We start from the raw sequence: 26,134 nt of genomic DNA, 5'->3' as shown, positions 1-26,134 counted from the left end.
GTTGTAGGTCCCATGAAGATCCAACTTAATAAAAATCTTGGTCAAGTGAAGCCTCTCAAAGAGTTTGTTAATGAGTGGCAGGGGGAAGCGTTTTCAGACTGTCATTTTGTTCAGAGCTTGAGAGTCAACACAAGAGCATAAGGAGCCAGCATTCTTTGCCACAGAGAAGATTGGCAGTCCCATCGGATAGGTGGAGGGGCGAATAAGCCCCTTCTCTAGGTTCTTGCAGCCGTACTCCTAGAGCATCTGGAGTTCAAGTTCTGTGAGGGAGTATATGTGGCCAAAGGGGATCTCAGCTCCAGATTGCAGGTCAGTTGGACAATCATAACTGTGATGGGGGCAGCAAAGTATCTGTCCTATTTTTTATCAAAAATAGAGTAATCTTGATATTTCACCAGGACTCTGGACGCTATCAAGGGGGTCACAGAGATGACAGCAGTCACTTTCAGTGTACCTCCTTCAGTCTCTGAATTCTCAGGTAGATGGCAAAGATTACTGGGGCTTCTGGTCCAGCACATGATTTTGGGAGGCAAAGTTGTCAGCAGAGTCTTGATGTGAAGCATACCGTGCCTGGCCCCCAATGGATGCATGGATTATGGGTGATGAGCCAGGGAATGTCAAGGATGACAGGGGAGTGAGGTGCACAGATCAGACCAAACTGTAAAACCTCCTGGTGACCCTAGAGCATGGTAACCATCAAGGGTGCTGTTTGATGAGTAACCAGGCAGAGGAGAAGAGGTATCCATCAACAGATTCCACCAAATCAGGGGTGCTCTTGCACTGAGTTGGAATGTTGTGATCCTGAGCAAAGTCTAAGTCCATGAAATTGTTGGAGGCCCCTGAAGTCCACAAGCCTCCTCAGCTCGACCTCGGATATGGTGGGATGTTGTAGCCAGAGAGGGAGTTGGAGGGCACTAGCATGGTGTCCCTCCACAGCTGGGGTACAAGTTCGTGGAGTGAGGGGGGAAGAGGGGGAAAACACAGGCTCAGCCAGACCCCCTTCTCAGGGCTGAGGCCTGGAGTCTTTCTAGTCAAGACACAGCTGGATTCCTAGCAGGGCATCCCGAAGTGTAGTGTTCAAATTCCCCACAGTACAGGCATAGCCCCAAGGCATGATGCCAGCCCTTCTCTGAATCAGAGGCAAGGCCAAACCCAGCTGATCTGCTGTAATGAGAACGTGAAAGGGGACTGGGAACTCGACTCTCTCTCCAGGAGATAGGTCAGGGGGTCATGGGTACCTTGACCAATCAACTTGACCAAGACATCCAGGATGGATGGTGGCTCCACCCATGCCAACTCAGCCTTGATTTGCTCACTTAGGGCATGTCGGAAATGATAGTGCTGTTCCACCTCATTCCATTTAGCGTTTGCTGCTAGAATTCTGCAACAAGCTTGGTGACCAACCTATTTTCCTGACGCAGCCCCCGAAGCAGGTTCTTGGTGGATCGTGTGCAATTTGGATCATCAAACACAATTGCCGTCGCTCAGACAAACACTTGAAACTGTCCCAGCAGGGGTCTCGAAGTCTCCAGGAGGGAAGACGCGCAGGCCAAGGCCTCCCCAGTTAGCAGACTAAGAATAAGTCCTACTCGGGTCTGGTCAGTGGAGAACAACTGGGGCGGAAGCATGAACAGGAGCCAGCATTGCACGGAACTTGTTATGGTACCCAGCAAACTTATCCGGGATTGGAATCTCTGACTCCCTAGAAGCCAGTATGGCTGCCACTGGCAGGATGACTTCAGCCCACAGGGCTGCAAGGCCATAACCTGGGCCTGTAGGGTCTGCAAGATCCCACAATGTTCAGCAGGAGCACAGTTGCCTCTTCAGAATCCATCTGAAGGGAAGTCCAGACACTTACCCACCTAGGGCCCACTAGGCGAACTAGGCAGCTGCCTAGGGTGCCAAGATTTGGGGGCACCAAAAAGTGGTGCCCACAAATTTTTTTTTTTTTACACTATTGCTCCCAGCGGGGGGATGGGCCGCTCGCAGCCGTGTTAGCACCTACCTCTGCAGGCATCCTCTGTAACTGCGGGCCCTGCCACTTCCCTCCGCCACGCCCCACATCACTGCCTGCCCACCACACCCCCGTCAGCCTGGAGCTGCCGCCTCCTCTCTGAGCCCCTGAGCTGCCGCATCGCTCTCTAACCCGCTCCCTCCGGCTCTGGCAATCCCGGACCCCCTGCCGCAGCAGTGGCTGCTGCCCAAGGGCTGCAGATCGGAGCAGGTGACATTACCCCGCCTGCAGCTGGCCCTATTGACAGCAATGCAGCGGCAGGAGGGGGGACGAGGGTGGGGGAAAGGAAGAGCAGACTGTGGCCACCAGTCCACCTGCAGGGGTGGATCATGGCCCTGTCAGAGGATACAGGGTTAAAGAGCTGCAAAAGTGTAACCGTCCTCAGCACGTGCCACCTTCCAAGGCTTCATCTCCATCCATTCCTGCAGCCCTGTGGAGCAGGTAAATAGAGCCCCATTTTGGGGGAAACTGAGGCAGAGAACAGGGACGTGACTTGCCCAAAGTCACCCGGGGAGTCATTGTCGGAGTCCTGCTTTGACAGGAGATCGAGGCTCCTTGTTCTGCACTGGCTCAGACCATTAGACCAGAGGCCTTCAAGCCCTGAGCTCTGCACCTGCCCACACAAGGTATCCGTCTGGGATTCAGCACACTGCAAGTTTTCAGTGAAGAAACACGGCTGTCTCAAGCCCTTATAAAAAGAACAGGAGTACTTGTGGCACCTTAGAGACTAACAGATTTATTAGAGCATAAGCGTTCGTGGACTACAGCCCACTTCTTCGGATGCATATGCATCACGAAAGCTTATGCTCTAATAAATCTGTTAGTCTCTAAGGTGCCACAAGTACTCCTGTTCTTTTTGCGGATACAGACTAACACGGCTGCTACTCTGAATCAAGCCCTTATGGCTACAAGGAAAATCTTCCAAAGGTGATGGGCGTCTAGCCGACACAGTTCTGTCTGCCTGAGTCTGCAGCCAGCCTGGGACAACAGCTCTAGGAAATGTGGCAGTAACTGTTAAGTCTAATTACAACACCGTCCGAGCCAGATTTTCATGTAATATGGGTGACCAGTTGCGTGGTGCACAACCACTGCAAGTGTGCGAGCAACTCAGGTTAAGTGCAGCTGAACCTGGGCAGGCTGCAGCACCCAAGAGATTTTAGTTCTCCCACTGAATGACAGCAGATGCACCAGTAACTTTACTAGGTAGAAGTTTAGTGACCACATTAGGGCCATATCCTCCCCATTCCCAGCATTGGGCCAACTGCCCCTCATCATTCTCCTGATTGCTTGTGTTGTTATTGATGGGAGGTCTGCTGTGGATTGAGGGGTGTATATAGACCTGCCTTTGCAGGCTCAGTCCTGGCCCAGCATTTGAAATAAATTGCCCTGAGTTTCAGAAGTACTGAGAACCCTGGAGTTCCCACAGACATTGGGGGAACCACAGGTGCTCAGCATCTCTGAAAATCAGGCCCAGAATGACACAGACACCTCTGCCCTGGGCCAGAGCTCTCTGAGTAAGGGGCTTCAGCAGTGATTGGCGTGGGGCAGAGTAAAGCAACCAGGACGGTCATGGCGGAGGCTGGAACTCTGTCCTCACCTCATACCTGTGGGGAAGACAGGCCTTCAGATACCCCCTCCCACCTGCATTGCACTTTCCAGCCCAGGAGCAAGGAACCATTTCATACCTTAGCGTTGGGGGGAGCTGAAGCCCAGAATGGGGAAGTAACTTGCCTGAAGTCATCCAGGGAGTTGGTGCCAGGGTGGAGAATAGAAGCCACTCCCAGCTCTGTGCTCTGATCCCCAAAACAGCCCTTTCCAGATCCATTGGGGGTGAGGGCAGGAGGGACTCTAGCCACATGCAGGAGACACAAGGCCATTTATTTTCATTAAATATGTAGACTAAATAATGAAATTAATAAATTTTCAAGCCGAACGTGTATTAATTCTAATGAACAATGCCACGTTATGCAGTATTCATTTTTGAAAGCTTATAATAAGCGATGCTCCGGGGGAAAGGGAGAGGAAGGGGGGTGCAAGGTGGAAGTTTCGCCTAGGGTGCAAAATATCCTTGCACCAGCCCTGTACCCCCCCTTGTTCAATCTTTTGAGCTTCTCAGACCGTCAGCAACCAAGTCATGGGCAGTCTGGCCTAGTGGCTGAAGCAAGAGTCCAGTCTGCCATTTATCATTGAAGCCATATGTGGCAGATTCTGGAGCGAAGCCAAGGGTCATAGCTGGGAGTCAGAGACTAAAGCCTAAGCCAAAGTCAGAGTCGCAGTCAGAAAATGGAGCCGAGGGTCTTGGCTGGGTATCAGAAGTCAGGAAGTTGCTGGGGGCTGGAGCAGGCACAGGCTGGAGCAAGGCTAGAGACAGTGGACCAAGTGCAGCTGTTGTCTAGGAATGTGTTGAGAAGCCACTGGACTCTGCTGCTCCTATTGGGTTCCAGGAAGCAGGCAGGCAAAAGCCCGCCCATTGCTAAAGAACCGGAACTCAAATAATTATGGGGGACAACCAAAAATGTAACAGAGGCAGGTGTGAAAGTCAAACAAACAAATGAAACCTGAAGGGGACACCAAGCATGGACTGCTGCTGCAGAGTTTAAATATCAGGTTGCAGGAATCAGCAGCCAATCAGGTAGCACAGTCCATCAGACAGCTTCCATCAGGGCCACCCGCACTCCTTTGGGTTGCCGGGAGGCTGGATCTGCTGCAGGCTGACACCTGACATTGCTCTTGACTGGCTTATCAGAAGCCAACTGTAGGGTTGTTGGTTTTTTTCCTGGCCCTGTAATTTCATCCTTTCTTAGCAAGTCACCTCAAAGAAAAAAAACAAAATGTTTACACTTTAAGAAATTCATGACCATAATAGGAGAGAGCTCTCTGGTGAAAATATTCAGAACATCTGGAACAAAACATCTGAGGACTAGCAAAATGCATTGTCCCTTGAGCGAACTTGGCTTAAATAAAATTAATGGAGATATCCTATCTCCTAGAACTGTAAGGGACCTTGAAAGGTCATTGAGTCCAGCCCCATGCCTTCACTAGCAGGACCAAGTACTGATTTTGCCCAAGCTCCCTAAGTAGCCCACTCAAGGGTTGAATTCACAACCCTGGGTTTAGCAGGCCAATGCTCAAACCACTGAGCTATCCCTCCCCCCTGTTAACTCTTCAGTCAATAAATCTTGACATTCTTCTCAAGAGGAGCCAATATCTGCCTATCTTTCTATATCATCCAAAACCCTCCCATGCAACATATGACACGACAAGATTACTCTGTTTTTACTGAATCATATTTAAAGGCAGGATATTGAGGGATTCAGAGCTGGGAGGAATGTGTCATTTTTGTAGCTGCTGTGTGGTGGCGTGAGGGTGGGAAGTTCAAGAATTACAGATAATGGATGTGTGGGAATATGCCTGCCTTAACCCATGTCGAATACAAAATGCTTCACACCAAGAGAAAATGTGGGCTGCTAAATACTGTGATAGTTTAAGGACCTAACCTCTACTGCGCTTGTTGAATCCCACTGTATTCCTTAGCATATGACAATCTCGGGATTTCTCACGTTGGCAGGTTAGGGGCATGGAAACAGGGAAGAACCAGAAATACTTTTCAATGCCATAAATATTAGGAGTGAGCCTAACACTGTTCAGGACTAGTGCTAAGAAAGATACAGCTCTACTCACCAAAGCGGCGAAGCTGAGAAAAGAGGAAAACAGATCATAAGTTACTTTATAAGATAATCTTTCTGGCTAACGGGCTTGTATCCCTTTAACCCATGACTTTTTTCTTCAAGGGGCATTGCAGGGAAGAGACAGTGACCCATTTATTGATAAAAGCTTCCTGAATGTCCACAGGCAAGTCACTAAGAGTATGTCAGCCCTGCAATTGGGGGATGTAATTGCAGCCCCTGTAGACATACCTGTGCTAGTTTTAATGTAGCTAGGTCAGGTACCAATAGCAGTGAAGAGGAAGCAGCATGGGCTATACTGTACTCAGGCAGCTAGCCTGTGCTGCTATGGGTTTACTGCTATTGCTATATGAGCTAGTTAAATTAAAGCTAGCTTGGTTATGTCTATACATACTGTAATCACACCTCTGACTGCAGTGCAGATGTACTGTTAGTTTCTCTGGGCTTCAGTTCCCCAGGAGAGGATAACAGCATAGCCCTAATATCACTGGGAAGTTGTAAGGATAAATACATTAAAGATTGAGAGGCACTCAGATCCTATGGTAATGGGGCTACATCAGTATGATTGATAGATAACTGGTGAAAGTTGGGATTTATAAAGGTTTCTTCTTTCCCTTCTCCTGGACTTTCTTTTCACTTACACTGTGAATAGTGGCCCATCTCCTAGCAGTCACTCTGTGGCAGCACAGCCTCCAGGAATGCTAGTCTTGTGGGAGATGAAACAGGCAGCCTGACATCAGTGGTGAAAGCAGCAGCAGTGTTTAGAAATCTCTAGGCAGGAACTTTTGCCCCAGCTCTGGCAGGGACTTGTATTAAACATGACCACCAATAATTGCTTTGACAACAGTCACAGATTCAGGCCCCTCGCCCCAACATGAGAATCACACAAGAAAAGTGCAAACTGGGTGTTAGGGTGATTGGTACAGTGGGAACGTGGCAGGAAGGAAGTGTTCCCTCAACAGTAGTCACATCGTTTGTGGAATTACGACCTCTGGAAGACCCCACTTCCCAAACTATTCTGCAGCTTGCTGTGTGCCACATAGTTATCACCTGCCACCCCAGAAGTGGCTGCATGTCAGTGGAGCTTTGTATTTGCATGAAATGCTTTTTGATCCCTTAGGATGATATGCAACCTATAAATACCAGATAATAATAATAATTTAATAAATACTGTTGTTATTGCTGCAAGCTCCCTGCCACAAGGACTGTCTCATTTGAGTATCATACAGAGCCAAACACTTGGTTGGAGTTTAGTAAATGAAATTATAATTATACAGTCCCACTCCCCTGACTGAGGTGACATTCTTCCCCCTGATTATCACACTTGTGATTTTAAATAACATTTTGTCAACCCCTGCCAGCTCCTCTTCCCTTCTAGGTTTCATGCCTGGAGTGCATATCAGTCCCAACAAATGAAGCAAGGACTCCCCCTGTTGTAGGACTAATCCAAAAGGAAAGAGGGGGAAAAAAACCCAAAAAGAGGAATGAACTCCACCGCCCTTGAGCGGATCTCATATTTATATGATCAGCCCTGATTACAGATTTAGGGCTCAGACATAACATTTGAAAGTCATGGCTGTTAGATGACGTTTATCCTGTTTAATCAGTGTGCTGAAAATCTCCACAAACACAAGATTAACCCTCTTTATAAGCCTGTAGCTTGGCACCTTGCCAGCAATGGGAAAGTATCTACCTGGCCATTTTTCTGTGCCATGCAGCAGTAGCACTAAGGGCAGAACTAGCGCCACCCATAAGCTGGAGAACTGAATAAAAAATGATGATGTATTGAATTCCGAAACTAGGCAAAATCCTACTATGCCTCCATTTTAAAGTATGTGGTGCTGATTATCCTCTTACTTACACCAGGGTAAATAAGGGGGAATAGCTCCCCTGAAGTCAGTGGAGTAACAGCTGTAAAACCAGTGTAAATCAGGGGAAAATCAGGCCCTGTGTGTGAGTGCAAGTCCAATAGGTGCTAGTGAAAGGTGCTGGGCTGACAACCCTTGAAATTAGACACCATTCTTTACTCACAGAATGGCATAGCATGCGCAGTGACAGTGCAACTTCCTCCTCACTGATCCACCTGTGTGCATCAGCGTCAGCGTTGATGTAGAAAGGCCACCTTGAGAGATGAAGGGGTAGTAGCTTAAGTTTCCATGACCCATGCAGCCTCTGGACTCTCTTCTGTGACTGGCAGCAAGGTTGCCCATGGGCATCTACTGTGGTGTAGACAAGAGGTCTGGAATGTAGATAACCTGTCCACTGGGAAATGAATTGAGACAACAGTCCACTGAAAAGATGGTAGCAATCACTACTGAACTGGGCTGGAATTCAATCTGTCCCCGCCCCTACACAAACCGTTCTGTGATATTCAAGGCCATCGGGATAATAAAGCAACAGAACACTTTTGTGGAACATGGCATGTTTCCTTGCTTTGGTGGCAAATGATTGTGGGGTCATTTCACACTCTTCACAGTGGGGTTCCGATGGCTGAGGGAGCCTAAACTCAAGGTCATATTATTCTACTTACTTTGGTTCCATTTTTCATTGTAGGTCAGCGCTTCTTATTATACTGCACCAGGATCCCTGGGGCACTCAACTGCCATCGTCACCCTTCCCCATCTTCAGCAACACATATCAGCTAATATGTACGTATGAGTATTGAAACTTTTTTGCTTTTGTTTCAGAGGGTGGCGTGGAGCTTGATCTGTGAAATCCCATCTTGATATATGGCGCCTCATTTTCAGTGGGGCTTCTGGGGGTTACCCAGCCAAGGCAGAATGGACACTAAGTGATTTCCTGAAGTCACATACCGATGAGGAGCTAAAACCCAATTAGAAGCTGCGATTCTTTGGAATCATAGTTCTTTCTTATGCATTCTAGCCATCAGATCACTGAGCCCTAGTAAAACTCTTGAACTCACAGCCTGACTCTTAGGGAAGTGAAAGGACATAGAGCAGTAGAAAAATATAGATAGAATATTGGCAGCACACAAGGGCTTTTCATAGATTCTGAGTGCTTTTGCTCAATTTAAATTAGTATGATCTTCAGATTTCAGTTACTACAATCCTCACACTGTTTTTTTCCTACCTTTCTGATTGTTTCTCTCTTTCCGATGCCCATTGAATTACTGATGTGTTTCTACATTTTCAAACCAAATTCTTTAAAAGTGAACTGAAATGCTCTTTAAATTTAACTAAGAAACTATTTAAAAGTTAATTGATTTTTAAAACAAATAATTCAAAGAAAAATACATGTAGAGTTAAAATTTGCAAATAAATATATTACAGTGTTTTGTTTGTCTGTCTCCTGGACAAGAATCAGCAGCCTAGCTCTCATGATAAGCAACCCTACAAGAACAAACGAGCATGAATGCAGTCTACTTCTCATGAGCACATCTATAATGAAAAAATCTAGATCCTGATCCTGCAAAGATAAATACATATTAGTAAGGTGTATAACTTGAGTTATTCTCATGCATAAACTTACATACACAGGCCCTGATCCTTCAAAGATTTACACACATGGCTTACTTTAGATCCATGAGTAATCCTAATGACCTGAAATGGGAGTATACAAGGGGTTGCAATTAAGCACATGTGGAAGAATTTGCAGAATTAGGGCCATTTTGAAGTGTTAGTAGGATTGGGTCCCTAATTTGGACAGTTCATTGCTCAGAACCTACAGTAACAAACTAGCATGAGTGCAAGCTACCACCTAAGAGCGGTACTTCAATTAAAAAAAATAATAAACCACTGGGGAGTTAGAGCAGGTCTGCACAAATAACAGAAAGAAAAATCCTCTTATAAGGAAAGACATTTCAATTTCAAACTTCCAAATGGTTGTTATGACCAACACAGAGAGAACAATTGCTTTTAAGAACTAGCAAAAAGTCCTTGACAGTCTCCTTTTTTCAGTAACACTTGGTTTTGAGGGGATGATAGTTGCTGTAGCATCTGCTACTCAGATTAATATTTGAGAACAGACATCCCACCTGGGAGAAAAAAAACCAATGCAATTAGATAAAATGTGTCTCCTTGGAGACAGACAAAAAAGTTCTTTTAAAATAAATAAATAAATAAATAAATAAAAGCCATAGGGCCCTGGGAAAGGGGTAAAATTGAAAAACAGGTGGATGAGATTTTTGATGTTTTGTTTTCCTTATTTTTTTTCCATTCTGTCTCATGAGGCCCCCTGCTGAGAACAAGCAATCTCATTACACAACTGGAATTGGGGGGGGGGGGTGTTTTGTTTTTTAAACACAGCTCTCTGACCAGGTTTGCTAAGCAGGAGAGACAGGGTGCAGGGAGCCCCCAAACACTTGTACAGGAGACAGCGATAACTCAGCAGTACATGCTGGAGAAAGCAAAGTAGATGGGGGGGGGTATCTGGCTAATGCTTTCTATGGAGCTCACAGTCCCTTTGGATGTGTCTGGGTGAGATTATAACCAACAAATGCTGGCAGGATGACCCAGGTTAGCAAGTCCTGCTGCTGACCACTTACTGATCCCATTGTACCTTTCAAAGATATAATGCCTCTTTGACACAGTCTTTTGGGTGGTGCACCTCACCTGCGCTCTAGTGCTGCTCTGCTTTGGAAGAGGCATAACTCAGTCCCTAATTGGTTATTTCAGTGGAGTATTCACGGTTTGAGAACAAAAACAGCCTCCCTCCCTCCCCAGTACTTGCTGGGCCCCTTTGGCTTAGACTGACAGGACTAGGTCAAAAAAAGTTGACAAAGACTGCTTCATTCTTCATTCCTGGCAGCTTTTCTTTTATTCAGATCCCCCCTGGCCTTAAGATGTAAGCAGTTTCCTTCCTACAAAGCCTTTCCACATTCATGACAGCACCCAGCTATATGATGCGAGTGCCATATGAAGATGCTTCAGGCAATAGGCTCTGCTCACATAGAACCAACAGCATCAGCTCCCAGAATGATTAGAAACAGGATTGTTGTGTCATCTCCTATCCTTACGGCATGCGGGGGAGGCTACTTTTCCATAGTGCGTGTCTGCGCTTCTCTAATTTCCTGTGTATCACCAGGTGCGTCGCTCTACACTCCTACACTGCTCATGGACCGGAGGAGCTGGATTTGCAGAAGGGAGAAGGTGTTCGTGTTTTCGGGAAGTACCACGAAGGCTGGCTCAGGGGGATGTCATTGGTCACTGGAAGAGTTGGGATCTTCCCCAGTAACTATGTCGTACCCCTTTTCAGGTCTGATTTCCTTATGTGAAATAACATATTTGTAGAGGGAGTGGTCTAGTGGGTAATCTGATATCTGCTCATCATGGGGGGGGGGGATATAATTGTTGTGGAAAATTATGTGTGTCTGTCAGCAAAAGGTTCAGATCCAGCGTGCAACTCACCCAACCCTGAGCCTACGGGCAGATCCTCCACCAAAACCCACTCCAGAGATTTCAAAAGGTCTCTTACCTCTCAGATGGGCCCTAGGTTTGGTGGGAGATTGCCCATGGTCCTCTGGTCTGGGGAAGTCTTCTGTGGATCCCGGACAAGCCCCCAAATTGTTGTCAAAAATTGTCCACACTGTTGATTTTGGATCAGACAGCTTGAGGCTCCTTTATTGATTAATCAAACATGCATGCATGGGGGAGTCAGCCAAGGCAGTCGAACCCCCCCGACAGATAAAATGCGAGAGATTATATAGGATAAAACCACAAAAATTACATATACTTCCTTAAAGTTTTACATCCATATAAGGAATAAAGCAAAACAAGTTTTCCTGTTTTTCTTAGTTTTGCCCTTTGTGGTTTCTTGCTCTGTCACCTGACATCTATTAATCATAATCTGTTACAAAGGTTAATTCTACTTTTATAATTTCTACAGTTAGTTCTGCTCTTATGATTTCTGTCTACCCTTCTCCTTTTACTCTCCCCCCCCCCTTTCTCCTTCCTCCAGGCCACACATACAGTTCACCTGACCCTACATACAGTTCACTTGACCAAAGTTTAGGCCTTAGACTATTTTTCCTCCACATAATGCAAGAAGCCCACTGCCTGGCTCCAGGGCAGTGAGATGTTCCCAGAATATTGATCATGGCTGTCAACACCCTGGGTATATGGAATGCTGTCCTGCTCCCACCCCTCCGGAATAACCAGATCTCACTTCACACTATGCCATTGGTCACATGCGCTATATGTGCTTTTACCTCCCTCTGAAGATCAGGCACTTGCCACCACTAGCTGAAAGATACCCATTGGATGGATCAGTGTTCTCTTAGGAATTGCCATAGGGTCCAGATAAGATGGACAGATGAGCAATATGGCGACATCCTTTATTCATCTCTTTTGAATCTGAAATTTCAACAGTGAAATGCAGTTAGAAGCCCTTTTCAATTCTGCTTAGTCCACTCCAGGATTTAAGGAAACCCTGTTTAATAACATGAGGCAACATCCTTAGTTATTTTGGGAGCTAAAGAGCCATCAGGAGCCAGAGGGTCTCTCCATGCCCAGTGGCCTCAATAAAGAATCCCCTTTATATTTGTTTCAAGACCCTACTGTAATCAAAGCACTGTCTTCAGAGCAGCTGTTTGCTCCAAACGTTGGAAAGTGTTGATCTAGCTATATAAATGTGCATTAGCAACCCCGTAAAGTAATAATTGGAAGCTTATAATCTGGGGGAGGCAGCATGGATGCACACTTAGTCCCCTCTGAGGTGCTTCAGGTTAAGTAGACAATCAAAAGGGACAAAGTAGAAAGATGATTAAATTGTTTCCACAAATCGATAGCTTACTCCCTGAACAGGGACAAGTCAGTACCTAGGCAACATCTTATAGGAACATCAAGGCTTTTTTTTTTTAAAGCAGAGATTCCACTGCTGAAAAATTCATTGTGGATTGCTACAGCTTCTTTTCTCTCATACAACAAGGCAGGGATGGACATCAGAGAAAAGTGGGAGAGCGATAAGCAGAGATGAACAGCAAAGGACTTGTGGGGATAATTTCCAAACCTACCCACTTTCCTTTCATATGTCATCACATCAAAGCATCACAGCCCTTTTTGCAGATGCAACAGCCTGTCACTCAAGGGTGTGAATGCCAAGGTGGGAGCGGAATTGTTTGGGCTGATCCAAGGAATAGGGAGATGAAGTAATGCATGTGAAAATGAAGTTTGAGTGTCAGAGAAGGGAGGGATTGCTAGAAGGGAGTCTATTAGTTTGCAGAACAGTCTGCTAAAGAGACTACTGCCTCCCTTTGGTTATTCAAAACTGGACTGGAGAAAGCACTGTAGCATGTACCTGCAGCCATAAAAACGTAGATAAATACTGCTTCCCTACTCCAGGGAGGTGGTGTGAGGATAAATGCGTGAAAGATTGCAAGGTGCTTGGTACTACTGTGATAGGTGCCAACAAATCCAATTGACTGATTTATAGATCTCAATAGATAGCACCTCGAAATGAGGTTGGCCAGCACTTAGAAAGGAGACTGTCAGAGGAGGGAGTGCCCCACACCAGCGCTAGGAATAGCTCCCCAAACAAAAGTTCTCCCCATCTTGATTTTCTATAAATGGGTCCAACGAGAAATCTCATCCTTTCTGGAGCATGAGCAGTGTAACACAGGGCCTGATTCTCCATTGCCCTGCACTGTGCACAGTCACTTACAAACTGCAAAGTGAAGTAAAACACTCCCATCCTGACCTAGGAGCATTTTACATTGGTGTAAACAGCCCTATCTGGTGCAGAGCAATGGGGAATGACCCTCTGTCCTCTAGACTTTCCCCCACTGTTGCCCCCACTTTTCAGATAACAGCAGCCAGGCCTGGAAGGTTCACAAGCCCCATCTGCATCTGCTTCCCAACTGCTTAAACCCTTCATGCCTCATTCAAAAACTCTGCACACATGACAGGGAAAATGAGGTCTGAGGACTTAATCCTAGCTAGGCAGCCACCCACCCAACTGCCCGGGACTTCCCAGTTCCAAAAAGATAGCATGCCCTATCTCAGAAACCTTGCCAGGAATAGAGTACCTCACCACTGAGGGAAGGTCAGACCAGCTCAAGGTGTGTATTGCCCTCTAGTGGCAGAGCAGAGATAAGCCAGAATTCGGATACACTGATAACCTGAGCTTCTCCTCTGGCTCCTGCCCAAGATGCCTGTGCTTTAACAACAGCAGAAGCTTAGGTCTATGCTAATCTGTGGCCATGAAGTCCTGTGCAGCTAGCATGCCCCAGAGACTGCGAAGTCCGGAAAGCCACAGACACATTACAACCTCTAGGGTGGTGTCAGAAGCGGGTACTGGGGGTTTGCAGGTGGCTCCCTACCCGGTGAGTCACTCCTGAGACAGTGCCCCAGGATGGGGCAAAGGGGTGCTGCCTTTTGGACGAAGGAGCGAGCAGCCACTCAGCTATGGAAGTGTGCCTCAGTTTGGACTGTGTGAAAACTTATCAAGGAACTCAGGCTTTGACCCACTGAAATAGCCTAATGGTGGCCTAACCCAACCCTCCCTCCCCCACCCCACTCTCTCTGACATTGACAGATAGACTCTAGCTCCTGTTTCTTTTCCTGCTTATATTTCACTGTGTTAAATTCTCACTTCAGACTGAAGGCGATGCTGCCGCTTTGATCCCAGCATTAGCCCTCCAAACATCCTCCCTGATTTAAAGGGAGCCAGTGATTATTCTTTGTCTCTCTGGCTCATTTCTCTGCGATACAGCCTCTGATAATGGCCCCACCTTCCCGCTAAACAGAACAAACAAACAATCCAACACAAACCCCAGCTACCCTAAAGTTGCCTCAGCCATAAGCTCCAATTTTGGAGCTACTCTTCTGTATCCTCCTTTGGACAGTTCATCATACTAAATTGACATGCCAGTTATTTTGATGAATCGCCTGTTATTAAACCATAAATCATTCTTCTACTGTCCGAGAAAGCCGCGGGAAGGGAAAGAGAAGAGTCAGAAGGAACAGTCTTTCCCCTTTCAGAGGAGTTAGACAGCCTTTACCCTGGCTGACTTTCCCATTGTATTGGAGCATTTGGGAGGGTTATTTAAGCATCACACTGATGTGGGAGATCGAAGGCCTTTATGGCAATGTAACGGATTTAGGTGAAAAAGCCAACATGCCCTCTCCAAGGAAAGCAGATGAGGAGAGGAATAATGGGAAGTGACAGCTGCTCGCAATGGGGCCCGAACAGCAACTAGGCAACTGGAGTCAGAAGGGCAAGGAGTGTGAAAGCCGCCACAGCCTTTTCCTTAAGGATCATTGCGCTCCCTTAGTGCTTTCTGGTGAGAGCTGTACCGAGAGCCAAGGTGTGATGTCAGCGAGCCAACGGGCTCACTTGCCCAGCTCATTCAGTGCAGGACAATGGGTCGGACACAGGCCGAATGAGCAAAACCAGCATCTTTTAGTGGCATGGAATTTTTACAGTAACACTGAAATGAAAATGGTTCCATTTCCCTTTGGAGAGGCACAGATCAGACCAGACCACCGGGTGAGGTTAATTCACCAAGCTAGCTTCAGAGCATCTTAAGCTAAATACAGCACAATAGCTTTCCTTCCCTAACTCCATGGGCGGAGTGCAAACCTAATGATGAGTATTTACATATGACTCCTGACCGCGTCTGTGAGATTTAGTGGGCATTCACCCACGAAAGCTTATGCGCCAATACACCTGTTAGTCTTTAAGGGGCCTCAGGCCTCTTTGTTGCTTTTTGCGAGATTTTGATGGCTTCTGTGCTGCCTAACACATTAGTAAGTGGGACAAATGCTGCAGCTCCACACAGTAATTACCTGGCATGTCCCCTGCTGGCATTATGGTAGAACACTGGCACCTAAAAGCCCCCCTTCCTTTTGGTCCCCCATGGGAACTGTTGCAAAGAAATCTAGGTCGTGTCTGAGAAGGCCCAGGTATAAAGTGGGCATGTGTGAGTGGTAAGAGCAATAGGGCTGAGAACGCTTGCTCTAATGGAACCAGAAAGTGAACTGCAGGGATTCCAGAAGGGTTTGTCTGTTTGAAAACCTGATGAACTCTAGGGAGGGGCTGTTAAAAATTCTGATCTGGCTCCACAGTTTTGCAAACAGTCCTTTTCTTTATAATGGGCTGAACCAAAAACAAACAAAACCTGTGTGTGTGTGTGAAGATTTGGATTTGAAGTGTGCCTCTCTGTAGCTAGATTTAATTAACTCTCTCTCTCTTTCTCCTCCTTCCCCCCACCCCTCCTTTTTTAATCTATACAAGCAGGAAGTCACCCAATTTCTCTGAATCCAGGATGCCTTCCCTGTATGCCACTTGGACATTATCCACTGCATCACTCTCCTCCCAGGGGAGCATCTCAGAGAATGGCCCAAGGCAGAGCAAGCCTTTGAAATCGGCCTTCATGCCCACGGTGCTGTCCTCGCCACTGAGAAATGTAGCTGTGCCAGCCACCTCAGGTCAAACATCACTGAGGCGAGGACGCGGCAGTACCAGGAAAAGTAAGTTCTGGTGGGAGGGTGAAAACAGGCCTGTGAGTGTGTTCCCAGGTGGACAAGTGGTACTGGGAGCCTTTAATTAACACACACACTCAGGAATGAGGTAATACTGGTAAGACATAACATGCTACAGCTCCTAGAGCTGGCCGCTTTACAGAACGCATCCAGCTGGGATGGAAGCCAATGGGGGCAATGTCTACATATAGCCACAGTGCTATAGCTATGCTGCTGCAATCCCGTAGTGTAGACACAACCTACAGCGATGGAAGTAGTTTTTCCCATTGCTGTAGGAACTCCACCTTCCCAAGTGACCGTAGCTAAGTCAACAGAAGCATTCGTCTGGTGACCAGCTGCACCTCCCCCAGGGGTTGGATCAGCAGAGCTCCGATGGTCTGGTAGGTGGATATTTCACATGCCTGAGCGCAAGCTCTGTCAGCTTAACCTTTACGTGTAGGCCAGGCCTTAGTCTTGTGTAAAACCTGCAGGTGGATGGACTGGGGGGTCTGTCAGGAGAGATGGTTTAACAGTCAAATACGTCCTGGTTAAAACATATAGACTGACTAGATCTGCACTGTCATTTCCCACTCTTCTTCTTCCTTGTTAAATTAAGTGATCTCCAGGCTGTTTAAAGTAAGAGGAGGTGGAGGTTTCAGGAGTCCTTAAATACGGAGATTGTAAGGCTGGAGTCCTGGGAGTTACAGAGGGATCAATTTGGCTCCTCCAGAATGTAAAGCTTTGATCTTTCAAAGAGCTTCAACATGGCCTCTGATTTTGTACCTGCAAAGAACTGCAGGTGAAATTTTGTGAACAGACATAATTGTAGGTGCATTTGACAGCACTTAGACATCTCACTACTGGATTTTTGGGTGCAAACAAGAGGTTAGATGTCACTTTCAGAGTCCAAGTATGTGCCTGTCCCATGTCCTTGACCCTAATCTTCCCTTACTGCTCTATATGTTGGTTGATTGCTGCCTTCTACTCCAGAAATGGCTGCATTTCAGTCCAGAGGGCATACTCACACTTCATCCGGATGAAGTGTAAGATCTATTTATTGGCATAACTGTAATAGCTGAGAACCTCAAATATCACCAAATCAGGCCTCAGAGAAGCCTGCACGAGATAGGAAAGTATTATTGCAGCCATTTTAAAGATGGGGAAACAAGCACAGAATGAATAAGGTCATCGTGGAAGTCTAAAGCAGAGCTGGCAATCAAACCCAAGGCTCCTGTTCTTAGTCCTGCCTTAACCACAAGACCATCCTTTCTCCCTGCTCCTGCTATTCCAAATTCCTGACTCAACACACAAAAGGATCCTTTCCAGGGGCTTATGCAGAGCTCAGCGTGCTGCATGCTTTCCATGAGGTTGGCAAGGTTTATTTCAGACAGCACAGACTGCCATGGAATAAATCTCCAGCTATATTTAAGCAACTAAGCAATGCATTTTTCAATTGTTTCAGCCTGAACTGCTACTTGAGTTGGGCAGAGTCACTGGCAGGGGGTGAGGTTCATTTGCAAAGGACACGGTCAATGTTTTTAGGCTCAAAATTGGATTTAATCTTAAAAGTTGTTTTACCTTAAAGGACTCGTTCCCCCACTGCGGTTCTGTTTAAAATCAATCTTTCAAGCAACGGGAAATTGCAAAAGGAATAAAGCATGCATCACCTGTAAAGTAAACATTCAAATGGAATAGGCTGTGATGTGCAAACAACAAATGTCACACAGCTGAGAGACCTGCTAGTGAGGGCTCATAGCAAGTGTCAAAAAAAAAAAAAATCGGGACAGGAGGTGGTGGGTAATAGGTGCCTATGTGAGAAAAAAGACCCAAAAATCAGGACTGTTCCTATAAAATCGGGACATCTGGTCACCATAAGTATAGGGCTCATGCTTGGGATTAGTAGCTGACTGGCAAAAAACAGCCCACCTCTGTGAAGTCAGTGGTAGTTGAGGGCACACAGCAAGCAAGGACCTTAGTACCTAGCACGATCAGATCCTTCTAGGTTAGGGTTCTACCCACCTACTTCAATTTGTCCGGGGTGGGGTGGGAGTAGAAGAATTTTGTGGCGAATCAGTGTGCGACGTATCATTGCCTCACCTGTTGATGCAAGAGTCCAACATGGAAATTCAATATTGTTATGCTGTGTTAACATGGCTCAAAGCCGGAGATAGCTGTAGTCTTTAAGGTGACCAGATGTCCTGATTTTATAAGGATAGTCCCGATTTTTGGGTCTTTTTCTTATATAGGCTCCTATTAACCTCCACCTCCATCCCGATTTTTCACATTTGCTGTCTGGTCACTCTAAGAGTCTTTAATGGTCCTGTAGCATACAGGCGGATTGAGGAACGTCAAGCTTGTCCTGCCCACTGCCATATACATTCCATGGATTGAGTTCAGCCTACATTAACTGACAAAGAGGAGGGGAGTAAAGCCCAGTGGTTAGAGCAGGGGACTCCAGACTCGGGCTCCTCAGTTCTATTCCTGACTCCATCACAGAGTCATTGCATTGCCAGTGCAAATCACATTGTCTCTGCGCCTCATTTCCTTACATTTGGAAAATGATGACAACAGTATTTATCTAGTACCACAACTTATTGTTTGTATTGCCCCTGCATACTGAGGCCCCAGTCAGACTGAGGCCCCATTGTGCTAGGTGCTGTACAAATACACAGAAGTGCTGGGAAAATGAATTCATTAAGCTTTGAGATTCTCAGATAAAAGGCACAATTTGTTACCTGCAAAGACTGCTTAGGGAACCCCTGTGGAATTGCAGGGAGTGGAAGAAGTCATTTTTGCTCATCTGTCATTTATATTTGGCCCCCAACCATGCAAAGGCCCCTGCAGACTTGTAGGAATTCAGTTAGACCTTTCCTCAGACAGCAGACAGGCTCAGCATCCAACAAGAGCTGGAGGAAGGGGATGAAACATGAGAGTTTTTCCTCTTTTCTGATTCTTTTTAAATTTTCATATTTGCCCATTGGTGCCTATTTATTTTAACCTTCATCACCTATTGACTTCAAAACGATCTTTCTTCCCAGATGGATCACTGCAGAGACCTGTGCAGCCCGGAGCTCTCACTCAGGTTGTCGGCTCCCTCAGTCGCACCCCAGCTGCCACGGTGCGGCCCCAGCAACTTCAGCTTTACCAGCATGTCTCCTCTCAGCCCCATGGCACTGCTGGCATGGTGGACCCAGGAGCCAGACCAAGCGCCTCCCACGATGCTTCATTGCTGCTTGTGCCGAGGGCGGGTGAAAGCAGATCTCCTTCTGTATGTAGCTCAATGATCCTGGATGCCAAAGAATCCCCAGCAAAAAGCGAACCTGCTCCAAAGCCACCTCCATCAGCTCCACCCTCCATCCTGGTGAAACCAGATACCTCCCGGAACAGCACCGAAAAGGTAGAGTAAGGCAGAGTCATTGCAAGGAGCGGTACACTGACCCTCCACCTCTGGAAAGTCCAGAAAATCCTGCTGGGACTGACCTTAAGTTTCAGCTGACTATTCACCATGGTTCAGATCCCAGGAGGTCCTTACTTCAGTGAGTCCATACTCAGGCAAGACTCCTAATGCGATTCATTGGGATTTGTGCCCGAGTAAAGTTCTCAGGATTTTGCCCCCTCTCCCACACCCAACCCCACCCCAAGTTTATTGTTGTTGGAATGAAACCATTCACAGGACGCAGATATTGTGGACTCCTTTGTCTGCAAAAGCCCCTGTTCACTTATGGCCAAATCCTCACATATTTACCCAGACCTTAACCCAGGCAAGAGTCCATGAGGGTTTGAGTGAGAAATGAGTAAGGAGCTCCGAATCTGGCTATTAGAACTCAGGATTGTCCAGCCAGGGCTTCTGAGACTCCTGGCTGGCTTCTTTTGCTTGCGTGTTAATTGCTTCTCTGCGGAATAGGTTGGGTGTTTTCTGGTGGACATCTGTAGTAAAAAACCACAAATGGTTCCATTCGAGGAGTGAAACTACCCTGGTGACAACTTTCCCCACAGGTGGCACCTGCAGAATAACTTTGTAAAAACCACACAAGTCCCACAAAATGAGGCCAGCCCAGAGGTTTCTGGTTAGCATATTAGCTAGAGCTTCATCTTTCCAGAGTCTGAGGTAAAAGCGAGCCAGAGGATGGAAATCAGGTTCTGAACACACCCATGTATCTGGGTGAATGGCACAGCAGGATAGGAGTCAGCCTCTCTCAGAGGTCTCCCCACCATTCCATAGTCTATGGTCTCCTCCATTTTAACTCATGCTGTATCCAATCCTGCCTCTCTAGGTTCTCATATCACCCCCATTGTGTAGTATCCAGTTATTCTGGTACCCGCTATGCTCTTCTGATGTTTCCCGCCTGGTACAGTACACATTGTAAAGCCTCTAACCACTCCATTGCTGCACACCATCCCAGGCGTGGGGCACTCCGACACTCCCTCTGTTGTGTACCTAGTCCTCTGCAGGGAAAGTATCTGTGCTCCATCCTAGCAGCACAATGCCACAGCAGATCAAAGCAAAAGGCAGAGACTCATTGTGTTTCTGCCATAGTAACTCTTGGTTCTGTTCACATTTCAGCAAGTGAAAACGGTGAGATTTCAGAACTACAGCCCGCCTCCGTCCAAGCGACACAGCTCACAGCCATCACCAAACCATCCAGGTGGCAAAACTGAGCAGGGAGCAGCCACAGAGGCAGCCCAGCCAGAAGCAAACACCCTGGGCCCTGACATGACAGCTCTCTATTCACACCGAATCAGCTCCAGCCCAGTGCATCTGAGGAGGACACTGCACCCAAAGACATCATCGCTGGATCTTTCTGCCCAGGCGGGGCAACTGACCTTCCCTACCAAAAAGAACTACAGCAGCATTTCCGAGAACTGACAGGTTTTTTCCATTTAATTGCTTTCCTTTTCAAATGGGGTTTTCTCCTCTGTGATAAAACAAGCTCGCCACAGACCTCAAACCAACCTGCCACCACTCCCGCTTCTCCTTACAAGAGCTAGAGATCCAGTCAGGAACTTACCAGACCTCAGTTCCATAGGGAGCAAGGCCTCCTTCAGGCACTCACGATATCTGCAGCTGCAGGTGGCCAGCCAGTAACTTGGGGGTCTCTGTGAAACTGGGATGGGGTCAGCACCCCTCTCTAATTTTATGGTAGAGTCTCATTTTAAATGCATATGACCCACATCCTGCAAGCCACATCTGTATGTCATGGCAATGCATCCAAAGTCATCAGCCCACACTGCCCCAATGAGTAGATGCAAGCACCACAGATCAACATGGAATGGGGTTTGTGGTCCCCTCAAAACCAGCATTCTCTGGTATCCTCCAATATCTTGCAGCCAGCCTTATAGAAAAGTGGAAGAGGGAAAAAGTGTGCATATATCAGAAATAGTTAAACCTTTTTTGGTCTCCTCTCTGCTATGAAAACCCATAGAGATCAAAACTCTGGTTCATTACCTTTCTCAGCTCTACAGGATAAAGAAACCATAAATCAAATTCAGGCAGTTCCTGGATGAATTTTCAAGTTCCCCTTTGATGGGTTTTTGCTTCAGTTTTTGAGCCTGAGAGTAGAGGTAATTTTCTGGGGAGATAACCCTGCCCTGCAATCAGTACTAAGCTGCAGCTGTTTATGACAGTCATTGAGTCCTTGCAGTCATGTGATTTGGATCTTGCTTCTGCTGATTGGTTGTTTTTTTTCTGATTTGTGCACAGTATAGGCAACACCAAAAAGAAGCCTGTGATGCAGCTGCAATGCTATTTCCCCCTATTTAAATCCTAAATGGATTTTTAAAAATCCGGGTCCATGTTGAGGTTCATGATGTCTAGGTATGCAGCAAAGACCCAAATGTGAAGGACTAGGTGGCTAAGGATATATATAATATATTTTGCAATACTTTCACAATAACAGGGTTTGGTATTAAACAGGAAGGTGGGTGTATTTTGTAGCTGGAAGGGGTTGGACAAAGACAACAGAACCAGTCTTTAGAGCTGTCACTTTAAAGTACATCCACCCCCACTTTGATCTCCTCACATCAGTATCTCTCTCTATATCTTGGGTATATTTAGGATACCTATCACCATGGCATCAAAGCACTGAAACACTGTGCGCAAAAACTCTGATTGAGATATCTCCTGGCCCAAAATAACTACATGCTATTTTACCAAAGTGCCAATTTCACTGTCAGTATTTCCTTTCCCTGTCACTGCTCAGGGCTCAAAGCATGTGTGTGTATGTAAGCAAAAAGCCCCCTCCTTTTTGATCAGCCTGATTCTGCTAGTGCTGTCACGATGCAATGGGAACAAGGTCCAAGTTCACAAGTGTTTCGATCACGTTGAATATGTGGCACTTGTTTGGGTGTATGCACCATTCCATATTCAGTATCATATAATGGACAGTTGTGTGGCTTTGCAAACTCGTGTGTCCACAGGTGATATGAAACCTCACTCATCTCACTGTATCTTATCATCCACATGGAGAGAGGTGGTTTTTTCATGAAAGGGAAGCTCCTGAACTGATGCTAATACAAGCTGGATCTGGCTAGTGTAGGTATGGGTTTGAGGAAGGACTTTAGTGGTTTATTCAATTGTAATGGTTTGATTTTCAGAAATGCTAAGCACCTGCAGTTCTCACTGATATATCCATGGGAGCTGCAGATGCTCCACGTCTCTGAAAAAACAGGCCACAAAAAAATTCATGTTACCAATTTTCATGCCTTTGCATGGATAGCAGGACTCAGGAAAGGGAGAAGGGAATATAGCTTCACCTCAATTGCACAGATTTCTAGCTGGGTACCTAACTTGGTATCCCCAGAATGAACGGCATTCTCTTATTAATAATTAATCATTCCCATAACCTCTTTCTGCCTGAATGGAGTCTCTTGTGGGAAAATCTGCCCCAGCTACAGATTAACCTTACAAGGTGACTTTACCTCTTTTCTATCTGAAGACACTGGTGAATTAGTGTGTTGCTTCCTTTCTGTTCTCTTTCTTTAAATCTCTCTTTGCATGCAGACAGTTCTAACGTGCCTGTTGAGTTTACAAAACTACTGATGGGCTCTCCTTTGCTCTTTCACCCTGCTCTTTTGAGGTTCTGAAGTTACAACACCATAGCCTTCTAAGCCAGGGGTTAATTGCCGGTAATCCGAGAGGATCTTTTTTGGAGCTGCCTGAGGCTTCCCAATCCATCACATCGGGCTTGGCTGTTGATGAATGTGGGGTGTCATGAATCATGCTCCAGGCAAAATTGGAATTGACAGCCTCAAACCCGACTGGGTTTTTTTAGCTGAAATGCCGGGAAATGCATCAGCCATCAGTAACATTCTATATAGAATCATTCTGTCCATCTAGTGCAGAGACATAATGTGTGTGTATGAGCAAAACACCTTGATCCCACTAGTTCATGATGCAACAAGCTTTTAAGTCTAAATAGAGAGTCTCCTTTACAATATTCCATTTTGTTCCAGCACTTACATTCAGCACCTTAGGAACCTAATCTCTCCATCTTCAGTGGACATAGCTGTCTCTCTCTCTCTTTAACTTCCTCCTATGGACTTGAGGAAGCGTAGAGTGAAATGCGTGCAGTGGAAGAGAACTGAAACGCCTGCTCCAAGTCCTGCCATACTGGCAAGGAAGCGGAAATTTAACTCCCCACCTTACAAAGAATAGCTGCCATTGAATATTGTTTCAGAGGGGTAGCCGTGTTAGTCTGTATCAGCAAAAAGAACGAGGAGTACTTGTGGCACCTTAGAGACTAACAAATGTATTTGGGCAGAAGCTTTCGTGGGCTAAAACCAACTTCATCAGATGCATGGAGTGGAAAATACAGTAGGAAGATAGATAGATATATAGTGAAAATCTTAACTTCTTAGGCTTAACTTCTTAGCTTTTGCTTCTTAATGGCAAGCGAGCGGTCACAGGGCTGTGTGACTTTAAGGTAAATGCTTTAGCTCACGCATGTCAGGCCCATGGGCCACATACAGTTCAGAGCAACTACACCTCTGGCTCTACAAATGGCCTAATCAAGACAATCACACTAGGCTTGGTTCTAGTGTGTTCATATGAATGGATAAAATGGCTTTTCCCCCCATAGCCTCTCTATTTTGAATCCAAGGTTCCACTTTCTACTGTTTTCCACACCTGCAGCATTTGCCAGTGACTCCATCTGTATAATTAATTCTCCTGGGTGGCTTCCCTCCCCTCCCCCCCCCCCCAGTGCTCTGACATAGCTGCTTTAGATGAGCCAGCTGTTGGTTAGTATATCAGCAAATTTCAGAGTGGGTCATAGAAAGCCACCTAGCCTTTCATCAGTATGCTGTAAATCGGAGGTAGGGCATGAGCAGGCAAACCTGCCCATCTATAGGTATCAACTACTAAAAGATCTGATCCAAGCCATGTCTGTTAGGCTTTTCTGTCTCCTTGAGCGCATTTGAGGAAATTTAGTGTTCATTAGTCATCGGAGTGACAGTTTTTAGCAAAACCAAACAACTTGATTTTTCCACTCGTTTGCACCTTGTGTTGTCATTTTTGTCTGTGCAAATTGAGAGTACATTGCTACTTCTCATTTGGTAGCGTTGTACCTCCCCTTTGCACAAGTCTTAGGCTATGTCGGCACTTTGTATGGGGAGTGCAATTCCCAGCTGAGGAACCTACCCACGCTAGCTCTGATGCAGATTGCATGTTAAAAACAGAACGTAGCCACAACAGCATGGGTGGCTGGAGCCATGTATGTGCCTACTGTCTCAGATGGGTACATACTTCAGGTGGCTAGCCCATGTCACCAATGTGGCTAGACTCTATTGTTTGTGTGGTAACTTGATCAGAGAGAGTGCATGTATGTCTCCACGAGCTGAGACTCACGCCCCCAGCTCCAAGAGTAGAGATACCCTAAATGACAGCACACAGTACAAGGCAGTGGAGAATCAGGCCTTTTGTCTATGCCATTGGTGGCCTCTGGCCACTGAATGGGTTTTTGTAAACCCAGATGCCAGCTGCTAGCACTTGTGCAGCATGATGATGAGCTACAAAACCCAAGGGAGCTGGAACAATTTTTATAGTGGGGGTGCTATAAAACCATTGAACCAAACCATAAACCCTGTAAATAATAGAAACCACTTCAAACCTGCAGGTGTGGCAGCACCCCCAGCACCCCTACTTCCAGCACCTATGACTAAACCTGGATTGTTCAAACAGATACACAACATTCCCATGTAGCCCTGCTATATACAATGATAGAGACATGATAATGAGTGCTTAAGCGCATAGGAAGAGAGAAACTCTCAAGTTTCAGTGCTTAGCCTCATCTCAAGTAATAGGGTTTAGGATGAGAGCTTCTGAGGGTGGGGTAGGGGAGGCAGATTATCTCGCCATGGGGTTTCTTGCTCCATTTTCTGAAGCATCTGGTGCGGTCATAGGCAGTATACTGGATGTAGGTGCACCACAACAGATCCCAGCTGGCAGTCCCTCATGTCGTCTCTGTAGCACTCAGTTCTTGCAAATTGAAATAGCAAGACCAAAACTTGCTATATTGATAATTCCGTTGTCTTCCATTTTGGTCACAGATTATCAGACAAAGTACAAGGTACAAAGAAAAAAAAAGTTAGCAACGTCAGAATATCATTCCAGATGCAGTGGAGCATAATGGGTTTGGATAATGAAAATATATTGCTCTCTACCTAACAAGCTGAAAGTAAAAGAGCAGACTGGTCACACAGAGCCTCCCACCATCAATAGAGTGCCTTGATTGTCTGAAGTGCATAGAAAGGAGCCCTGGGATAGTGAATAAAGTAGTACACTGGGGACAGAGGGACTGTTAATGAACCTCTCTCAAGTTTGTGAACAGGGCTTCTCCTCAGCTCACAGTATCAGCTCATTTTGTATGATTAGTTAATGAATTGGAGTTCCGATCAGATCATTCATCAGCCCTGTTTTAATTGCCTGCCTAGCTGCTCAAGGACCTGGAAGTCCTTCAGTAAGTAACCTAACCCCTTGAGCTTGAACTGCAGTCATGTTTCCTGATGAGAAAAGAAAA

At 46.3% G+C, this 26,134-nt stretch overlaps 1 protein-coding gene across 4 annotated transcripts in view; it reads left to right on the top strand.

The window, feature by feature from the left end:
* The window catches only part of SH3RF2 (SH3 domain containing ring finger 2), an 84,969-nt gene extending 58,835 nt beyond the window's left edge, over positions 1-26,134 (top strand). For 2 of the 4 annotated variants that reach the window (XM_042850859.2, XM_042850860.2), the window contains 5 exons: positions 8,254-8,348; positions 10,744-10,914; positions 15,895-16,127; positions 19,157-19,515; positions 20,683-25,733. In XM_042850859.2, coding sequence (XP_042706793.2) covers positions 8,254-8,348; positions 10,744-10,914; positions 15,895-16,127; positions 19,157-19,515; positions 20,683-20,985 — 1,161 coding nt within the window. In that variant the 3' untranslated portion in view covers positions 20,986-25,733. Of the gene's footprint in view, positions 1-8,253; positions 8,349-10,743; positions 10,915-15,894; positions 16,128-19,156; positions 19,516-20,655 lie in introns of all 4 variants that reach the window. The other 2 variants (XM_005310451.5, XM_005310454.5) reach the window with 2 other exon arrangements.

Source organism: Chrysemys picta, chromosome 8 (assembly GCF_011386835.1).
Source record: "Chrysemys picta bellii isolate R12L10 chromosome 8, ASM1138683v2, whole genome shotgun sequence".
NCBI classification, from domain to species: domain Eukaryota; kingdom Metazoa; phylum Chordata; order Testudines; family Emydidae; genus Chrysemys; species Chrysemys picta.
This window is presented reverse-complemented; position numbering and strand designations above follow the sequence as displayed.